The 10,000-nt window shown below is 45.5% G+C and overlaps 1 protein-coding gene across 1 annotated transcript in view; it reads right to left on the bottom strand.

Moving 5' to 3' along the window:
* adgrb2 (adhesion G protein-coupled receptor B2) overlaps nucleotides 1-10,000 on the bottom strand; it is a 345,858-nt gene that overhangs the window by 74,488 nt on the left and 261,370 nt on the right. The window contains 1 exon segment of the mRNA XM_048230149.1: nucleotides 2,479-2,582. Coding sequence (XP_048086106.1) covers nucleotides 2,479-2,582 — 104 coding nt within the window.

The following is a 10,000-nucleotide window of genomic DNA, read 5'->3' as shown; positions in this document are numbered from 1 at the left end:
TGAAACAGGTCTTGCTTAAGTGGTCATGTGACCTGTTGGAGCCATCTGTTATCAGAGCGTGTTGGCTGTCGCTCTCTCCTTCTCGTGTGCGAGAGCGATGTGTGGTTGTCAGCGGCAACATGGCGGAGGGCCACGCAGAGTAATCCTGCCGTATGTCGTCTGCGGCGCACCACTTGTTTGGTCCCAATTACAGCTAACGATCGATTGGGCCCCGTTCAGAATCATTCTCACGCCAGCTCTCTGGTTCTGTCAGTCAGTCAGACTCCCCCCCCCCTCTCTCTCTCTATCCCTCTCTCTCTGTCCATCATTCTCCTTCTCAACATCTAATTCTCAGGGAAGAACTGAATATATTGGTCACACCTCCCTTCCTTCCCCGTCCCTCTTTTTCTCTCTCCATCTCTCTCTCTCCTCCTCTCTATCTATCTCTCTCTCTCCATCTCTCTCTCTCCTCCTCTCTATCTATCCCTCTCTCTCCATCTCTCTCTCTCTCCCTCTCTATCTATCTCTCTCTCTCCATCTCTCTCCAGCTCTCGTTCTTTTTTACAAAACAATATAGAAAAAAAAAACACTCTGAACAATTCTCAATGAGTCAGACATTTTGCTCTTTCCAGGAAAAGGTTGTTTTATTTAATTATTTACTTACTTATATCACTTTGCTTTTTTTAGCCTTGCCCTTTTCAAGGAGAAAAAAAGAGAGAGTGAGTCTGATTGCTTGGCGAGAGAAGGAGAGTGGCTTTGAATGCATTTTTTGAGAGCACATTTACGGGAACGGGAGTCATGTTGACAGCCTGCGTCATCCTGACCAGGAGTCGTCCTGAACGCTCTCATGCTGCTGCCCGCTGCGTCGTCCTGACCAGGAGTCATCCTGACCCATCTCCAGCTGAGTTGCTCGAACAGAGCACTAGTGCAATCTCCTGCAGTCTGTCACGTTGACCGCAACCCTGCCGGATGTGGCACGCAGTCTGCCATGCTGAACGCAACACTGCCGGATGTGGCCCGCAGTCTGCCATGCTGAACGCAACACTGCCGGATGTGGCCCGCAGTCTGCCATGCTGAACGCAACCCTGCCGGATGTGGCCCGCAGTCTGCCATGCTGAACGCAACACTGCCGGATGTGGCCCGCAGTCTGCCATGCTGAACGCAACACTGCCGGATGTGGCCCGCAGTCTGCCATGCTGAACGCAACACTGCCGGATGTGGCCCGCAGTCTGCCATGCTGAACGCAACACTGCCGGATGTGGCCCGCAGTCTGCCATGCTGAACGCAACACTGCCGGATGCGGCTCCAGGCAGAAGGACACGTGGACAGTGTGCACTCGGAGGGCCCCAGAAGTCCGTATTGATCCCGAACAACTGGACAAAGCTGGCTTAAGGTCAGCGCTTCGCCTGAAGAGCTCTTTTTTGTCAGGAGATTGACCGATGTACTGTGGACATTTAGGTCCAAACTCTGGATGCAGCCAGCTTAGTAGGGGCTCCCACAACACTCAAACACCAAATGGAATGTAGAATGTGGAAGTATGCATGTAGCATATAGCCCTGTATCTTCATACATTGAGCTACAGACTCAGTTAGGCGTTGAGTGTGTTGTGAGTGTGAAGTTATGTGTAGGGCCTTTCCTGTTTTTCATTTATTGATTTATTTCATTATAAGATTGTCTCAGCAACGTACAGTAGAGAGACCTAACAAGGGACAGTGGTGGCAGCAGAGAACTAAACGCCTGACGTTCTGGCAACTGCTGACTAGCCACTACATTGGCAAAGTTGATGACAAACTTCCAGCCAATCAGAGACTTCTTTTTCAATGGCCATGGTATAGATGAAAGAAGACATCTTATTACCATGCACAAAAGAAAGTGTGAATTCATTTGTATGCTAATCAATCATTTAATGAACCCCTTAAGAAATCCATGTGTATGAATGTGTGAACAGCAACTTCGTCAAAATGCAGCGAGAGAGAGAAAGAGAAAGAGAGTCTGTGTTTATGTGTGTTATGAGTTAAAAAAAGTTGTCAGTGAGAAAGACGGAGCAAAGAGTTCTGGCGTTTACCCTTCAACTCTGTCGCCATGTTTTGACAGCTTATTTTTCATCAGCGCTTGTTGGTTTATTTCCCTGGGCAGCGCTGAGGAGGTGACATGGTCCCAGACGGGAGGCAGACTGTAAACACACTCTGTGTGTGTGTGTGTGTGTGTGTGTGTGTGTGTGTTGGTTTATTTCCCTGAGCAGCGCTGAGGAGGTGACACACTCCCAGACAGGAGGCAGACTGTAAACACACTCTGTGTGACACACTCTGAGCGGGCACTCAAGAGCTTACAGACGCGGACAGACAGCAAAAAACATTAGGAGCACAGCTAAGGCCTCAACGACACAGCCAGTGACATTCAAAAAGACAGACTGATGGGCAGTGTGTGTGTGTTTTGTGTGTGTGTGTGTGTGTGTGTGTGTGTGTGTGTGTGTGTGTGTGTGTGTGTGTACATACATACCTCCAGAAGGCAGCATATATGAGCAGCATGATGAAGAGGGCAGTGCAGGAGACCCCACTGCCCACCATCAGGGGGACGGAGGGCATCCCAGAGGGAGGCATGACCTACACACACGAGAGAGAGAGAGAGAGAGAGAGAGAGAGAGAGAGAGAGAGAGAGAGAGAGAGAGAGAGAGAGAGAGAAAGGGAAGAGAGAGAGAGAGGGAGAGAGAGAGAAAGAGATAGAGAGAGGGAGAGGGAGAGAGAGAGAGAGAGACGTTTAAAACCCCTTTTATTGAACCATTGCATGGATCAAAAAACACCTTAAAACACTACAGTATAGCCCCCCCCCAACCCCCCAGTCCCCATGGCATCACCACATAAGTGCCAAGGCCCCATCAATAATGGAGACCAGACCCTTGTCAGTGCACCATTTCTGTGAGAAATGAGCCACACTGTCTGAAACTTTAAAGAAAGCATATTCAACCCTAACCCTTGATTCCACCAAAGCTTTAAACATGTCCACAAGGTTGACAATCTGGCCCTCCTCCTCCAACCGATTACCCAGTATTGCCAGTTTTGCTTGGCCAATCAAGAAGTTCATGAAGGTGCACAGTTCCCTTTTGTTTTTGGAGTATTTAACCCCAAGGATGAACAGTTCTTTTGAGAAAGTGAACCCCAACCTCTGGCCCACTCCCTCCACCAACTGAAAAAGGGACAACAATTTCAGACAGTCACAAAAAACATGAAACACTGAATCGGGTACATTACAGACACTACACTAAAGGTGAGAGATCATGCCTGAACGACAAAGACCTTTGTGGCCATGACACAGTGAAGTACCCGCCACTGAAGGTCCCCAGACCTTTTTGGTATGGGGGGCTTGTACAGTACCCTCCATTATGGTGACAGATCTTCACTGCCCCCAAAATGACCCCTCCATTTTGTGTCAACCCTCCCCTTAAGTACTGTACATTAGCATTAGGAGATTTCACAATGGCATTATACAACATCTTTCTGTCCACTGATGTAAAATGTATATCAAGCATCCCCTTAAAAGAAAGCAGTGTCCCTGTAGAGGCACATGTGGGGCTTTTAGGGGTAATATGTAAATCCGGAAAGGGGACCTAAAAAGGGCCCCCATCCAATACATGATTGATGAACCTTAATAGACAGTCAGGAAGACCTGCCTTCAGGCTTCTCAATATGCCCTCCACTACCCTTTCTGACCTGCAGCCCAAAGAGGACACCAGGTCAAGGACAGAGCGCCAGCGTCTATCAGCAAGGTTCAGCAGGTGGCCAAGTGTTGTTATTTTTGCCCCAGTGAAAAGAGACACAATGTTTCTTGATATGTCACCCTCCATTGTCCAGAAAGGATTAAAGAACAAAGGTTCATTGAGGCCATAATGCTCCGAACGTGACACCCTAAAGTGTCCCCAGGCCTCAAAGACTGAGCTATAAACTTGGCTTTGGCTCAGTTTGAACAGTGGCAGTGTGTGGCACCAGGAACAGCTGTCGATCCAAACGCATCTCAGTCCTGGTTCTCAGCATTGCCAGACCGAAATCTACCCACGGTAGATCAGTCCCGTATAGCAGCTTCTGGGCGAACTGCAGCCTCATTGCCTTAACCTTACTGGCCAGATGGATGAGCCCCTGCCCCCCCTCAGCCAGGGGTAAGTAGAGGACTCCTGGAGGTAGCCAATGGTGCCAATGGTGTGCGTCATGTTGTCATTGGTAAATGTTGCTGATAGTGTTTAACCCAACCCTTTTTACAGACAGTATATGTATATATAAACCATTTTTACAGACAGTATATGTGTATATAAACCCTTTTTACAGACAGCGTCTGTGGTTTTGGTGCTGATAGTAGTGCAGTTCTCGCCCTTCCTACACAGAGCAGTAGCAGTGGTTCTAATGCGTATTGCAGTGGAACCAACCCTTTCTACACAGAGCAGTAGCAGTGGTTCTATTGCTGATTGCAGTGGAACCGGCCCTTTCTACACAGAGCAGTAGCAGTGGTTCTATTGCTGATTGCAGTGGAACCGGCCCTTTCTACACAGAGCAGTAGCAGTGGTTCTAATGCTGATTGCAGTGGAACCGGCCCTTTCTACACAGAGCAGTAGCAGTGATTCTATTGCTGATTGCAGTGGAACCGGCCCTTTCTACACAGAGCAGTAGCAATGGTTCTAATGCTGATTGCAGTGGAACCGGCCCTTTCTACACAGAGCAGTAGCAGCAGTAGCAGTAGTAGTAGCAGCAACAGGCTGGGTGACCCAATGACCCCTCTTAGACTGGGCCAGCGGCCTGCCCTGCACTGGGGGGGATTGTGGGTTTGGTGCCGTAGCTCCTTAAGCACTTTGGAGGTGGACATTGTTAGTTGTGGGATATTTACTAATTGCTGACCTGAGACGACTGTCGCTGGAACTGAGTCAAGTGGTCTAATCACTCTGGACACACTGAACTTGTGGTAGAGTGTGAGTGTGTGTGTGTGTGTGTGTGTGTGTGTGTGTGTGTGGGGGAGGGGTCAAATAAGAGCAGTTTAAATAAACTGATGAATGCATGAATACTGCTTATTCCACCATACATACAGTACATAGAGCTCTCCAGTTATGCAGCACTTAAATTTGCAGCAATGCAGCAATTTAAATTTGAGGTATACATCAAATTGGCCTGACTACTTGCTAAATAGCACAGTGTGTCTAATAAATGTTGTTGCAGAATACTGATGATTGTGTTCCGAAAAGTATACAAGAATTCTGATAAGATCCAAGTGTTGGAAGGACAGACAAGGTGAACAAGGGGAATGAATATATGGAAATGTATGAAAAGTAATCTAGGCATAGACAGACATCATTTTAAAGTTTCCATCAAACTTTTCAATTATGAAAAAAAAAATGAGAAGTAAAATTAAAACAGCGATGTGGCAACTGAAAGAAAAACATATACTGTACGTTATAATGCAGAATGCAGTGAAGGGTAGGGGAAATAAAACTACTTCAATCAGCCACAGAGAGGAAGAGGTGAGGAAAATGGGATAGAGAGAGAGAGAAGGAGGAGAAGAGGATAGAGAGGGAGATAGAAGAAGATAGAGAGGGAGAGAGAAGGAGATAGAGAAGGAGAGAGGAAGAGATGAGGAAAACAGGGTAGAGAGAGAGAGAAGGAGGAGAAGAGGATAGAGAGAGAGAGAGAGAGAGAGAAGATAGAGAAGGAGAGAGGAGAAGGACAGGATAGAGAGAAAGAGAGAGGAGGACAAAAGCATAGAGAGGGAGAGAGAAAAAGATAGAGAGGAAGAGAGAAGGAGAAGAGGATAGAGGAGAGAGAGAAGGAGAAGAAGAGAGAGAGAGAGAAGAAGAAGAAGAGAGAGAGAGAGAAGAAGAAGAGAGGGAGAGTTGGGAGAAGGACCCATTTTTTCTTCAGCATCAAACCCACCAAATGTGCACTTTGGAGGAGCAATCACTACAGAATACAACATGAGAAGAGTGACAGAGATAATAAAAGAGGGAGGGGGGGGTTAATAAAACTCCCTTAATAACACTGGTACAGTTGCATGCTCTATTTCTCTTATATACTTTTTTTGGTTATCAATTTATTTGTATTGATTTTTTATAAAAAGGGTGCGGATGGGGTGGTGTGGGGGGGCAAGGGGGTAGCAACAAAGTCCGGTGGCCGGGCTAATGTTTTGAGATACAGGATATTTTACGGGAAAAATATTAAAACGGGAAGACAGCAGAAAAAAAAATAAAAATAGGTGACCCAGAAAAAACGGGAGGGTTGAGATCTATGAATATACACTCTCACGTTAGAAGGGGATCACTTGCGCTTCAGCCTGGTTGGAGCTCACGGAGCAGGACGCAGAAGTCAATGAGATTTTTAATCAGTGCAAACCGACTAGCGTTTCGATGCCCACGCGTCTTCTTCAGAGTAAAAATCACTTAAAGCTTTGTGTGCCCCGGTCCTCATACACCCTCACATGTTCGCATTTCTCTCATGTGTCTTCCATTCTCTCAGGGACACCGTATGCATGCGTATGTTTTAACACCATATTTTAACACTGTATGCATGCGTATGTTTTAACACCATATTTTAACACTGTATGCATGCGTATGTTTTAACACCATATTTTAACACTGTATGCATGCGTATGTTTTAACAGCATATTTTAACAGTGTATGTTTGCATATGTTTTAACACCGTATGTTTGCATCTGTTTTAACACCATATTTTAACACTGTATATATATGCATATTTTTTAACACTGTATATATGCATATGTTGCATAAGTGCATTGAAATCTATTGATGTGAACAGACCGTTTATTTAATGATTTGGTAATGTCAATGAAGTGTATTGAAATCTACTGATCTGAACAGGCTGTTTATTTAATGCTTTGGTAATGCCAATTAAGTGTATTGAAATCTATTGATGTGAACTGACTGCATGCCCATTTTTATGGTAACTGCAGGCTACAAGCAAATTACAATGAACTGTGAGTTTGAGTTTTCATTTCGAGAAGAACAGGACTTTTTCTCTCACCCTGACCAACAAACCTCCAAGATGCCTTCAACACAAGCTTCACTTTCTCAGTGTTTTATTTTTGCTTAAGTCAGCAACAATGTTCTGTTCATTTTGAGAAGCTATTTATCACATCAGGGTGTAATTTTAAATTATATTTACTTGTACCTCGCAGGGATTCCACGCTGCTAGGAAACCAGTCGTAGAAATTAAATGCCAAGAGCGTCAAAGCTGAATTATGAGCTTCGTTAATATTTCTTTCATTTATATTTAACAAGTATAAGTGCATAAACACATTTATTTTTTCATTTATTCACAAGCTAAAAGTTTTGAAGTCTCTTATGTAACATAAGTTAAGTGGAAATCTTTTGAATACACACTGCTGTGGAACTTGATGTTGAAAAAACACACAGCCCACAGTCAATTATGATAGGGAGGTTTGCTCAGTTAACATATAAAGTATTAAATTAGATACTTTTCAAAAAGAAATTTGACTATTAATATCACACTAAACAAAAACACATTTCTCATTGCTGTTTCATGGTAATCAGAGGCACAAACCTAATACCCTGAACCAATAACTAAATCTTTTATGACTTGTGATAAATCGGCCTGAAGTGTGCACAAATTTGCATGTGGATTTGGTAATGACATAAATCCAAACACATCTCTTCTCTACACACATGACCGCCTCTAGCCCATGTGCACTTTGGGGGCAGCCGTGGCCTACTGGTTAGTGCTTCGGACTTGTAACCGGAGGGTTGCCGGTTCGAACCCCGACCAGTAGGCACGGCTGAAGTGCCCTTGAGCAAGGCACCTAACCCCTCACTGCTCCCCGAGCGCCGCTGTTGTTGCAGGCAGCTCACTGCGCTGGGATCAGGGTGTGCTTCACCTCACTGTGTGCTGAATATGTTTCACTAATTCACGGATTGGGAAAAATGCAGAGACCAAATTTCCCTCACAGGATCAAAAGAGTATATATACTTATACACTAATCTGAGTTACATTTCGCCTACAATGACAGACGTTGGCATTGGTCTTTTGTGTTTTAAGCGTTTTGGGAAGTGTTGCATCGTATCATGTACTACAATGCAGGGTCGAACCATCATACTTCCCATGTTTGGTTGTTCTACCTACTGTGGTTAATGGCATACAACAATGTACAGAACAGGTCCCCCTGTTTTGCCTCTTTGGAGTCAGCATGGCAGTAGGAGGTTGTGACAGGTTCAAACCCAGCCTGAGTTTCAGTCTGTGAAATGACCATCTATATAACCTGTATGTATGGTTATTTAAGTGTACACCTAGCATGAACATACGAGCGGGGTGGGGGCTTCTAGTGAGAAAGTGAAGGGCGCTACCATAAGGGGGGTGGGGTGGGGGGTGGATTGGAGTACACACATTTTATAGGGGGCACATCTCTATGAGAAACTCCTGAGGTTATGTGGTGTGTGTGTGTGTGTGTGTGTGTGTGGTATGAGTGTCCTCTGTCCCTCTCTCATTTCCCCTCATCTCCCTCTTTTTCACACACACAGTCTATCGCTGTTTCTTTCTCATATTACCAATTGTTAAGAACATGTGTAACACCCAGAGACAGTAACAGAGAGAGAGAGAGAGAGAGAGAGAGAGGAATGCTATCGCAGAGCCTGTACACAAGAGATGACAGGATTTAAAAACAGCCCAAACGTGGGGCATGGAGAATTGAAAAAGTGTATGCAGAGGACAGAGCTGAAAAAGACTGGAAGAGAGGAAGAGAGAGAGAGAGGGAGAGAAAGAGAAGGAGAGAGAGAGAGGGAGAGAAAGAGAAGGAGAGAAAGAGAAGGAGAGAGTGGAGAGACACATAAAGAGAAAGTTATTAATCATGAGGGACACAAAACCCAGCCATTAATCATGAGACAAGGAGAGATGTGTGTGTGTGTGTGTGTATGTGTGTGTGTGTGTGTGTGTGTGTGTGTGTGTGTGTGTGTGTGTGTGTGTGTGTGTATGTGTGTGTGTGTGTGTGTGTGTGTGTGTGTGTGTGTGTGTGTGTATGTGATCTGTCAGGAGATTCCCTCCCCCCAGTCTACACGTCTGTGCTGCATATTCATCTGTTGAGAAGAGACACTGTTATCCTCTCAGGCCTGTAGTGAAAGTAGTAGTGTGTTATGTGTTGTGTGTGTGTTGTGTGTGTGTGTGTGTGTGTGTGTGTGTGTGTGTTATTGCCTCCTGGTGTTGGGGGGCTGAGAGACGGATCAGAGGCCCCATGCAGGGAACTTATCCATCATGTGTGTGTGTGTGTGTGTGTGTGTGCTGAAGGGGAAGAGACTGAGATCTAGTGTGCTTGTGTATGTATGCAGATAAAAGTATATGTGTGTGTGTGTGTGTGTGTGTGTGTGTGTGTGTGTGTGTGTGTGTGTGTGTGTGTGTGTGCTGAAGGGGAAGAGACTGAGATCTAGTGTGCTTGTGTATGTATGCAGATAAAAGTATATGTGTGTGTGTGTGTGTGTGCGTGTGTGTGTGTGTGTGTGTGTGTGTGTGTGTGTGTGTGTTCAATGCTAAAAAGCTCAGGAGCTCAGTGCTGTTCAAACAGAACGTAGGAAGTTGAACTGACAGTGGTAGTAGCCTCAGTCCACATCTCAACCCCCACTAGGCTGCTAACTGTAATGGCATTGTATGCAGAGACACTGCCGTGCTCAGTTGGTTTGGCCTAGCCAGTGCTGTAGAACTACCCAAGAGCATGTGTTTCACTGTAAGGCTACAGTACACTTAGACTAAAGCACCTGCAATGGACAATAGCACAGCCTACAGTAATTCTCTTACAGCATGCTGTGTACTTACTGTAGATTGGCTATAGAGTAAAAGGATACGGTGCTGCTATCGCTGTTACTTCTCACTGATTTAGCATCATCGGACGCTATGATGAGGTGCTGACTTTAGCAGAGCAACATGGCAGCCAGTACTGGACTCCAGGAGTCATGTCTGTGTGTGTGTGCTGTGTGTGTGTTGTGTGAGTGTGTCTGTGTGTGTGTGTGTGTGTGTGTGTGTGTGTGTGCTGT

This window comes from Alosa alosa, chromosome 20, assembly GCF_017589495.1.
Source record: "Alosa alosa isolate M-15738 ecotype Scorff River chromosome 20, AALO_Geno_1.1, whole genome shotgun sequence".
Taxonomy (NCBI): Eukaryota; Metazoa; Chordata; class Actinopteri; order Clupeiformes; family Clupeidae; genus Alosa; species Alosa alosa.
This window is presented reverse-complemented; position numbering and strand designations above follow the sequence as displayed.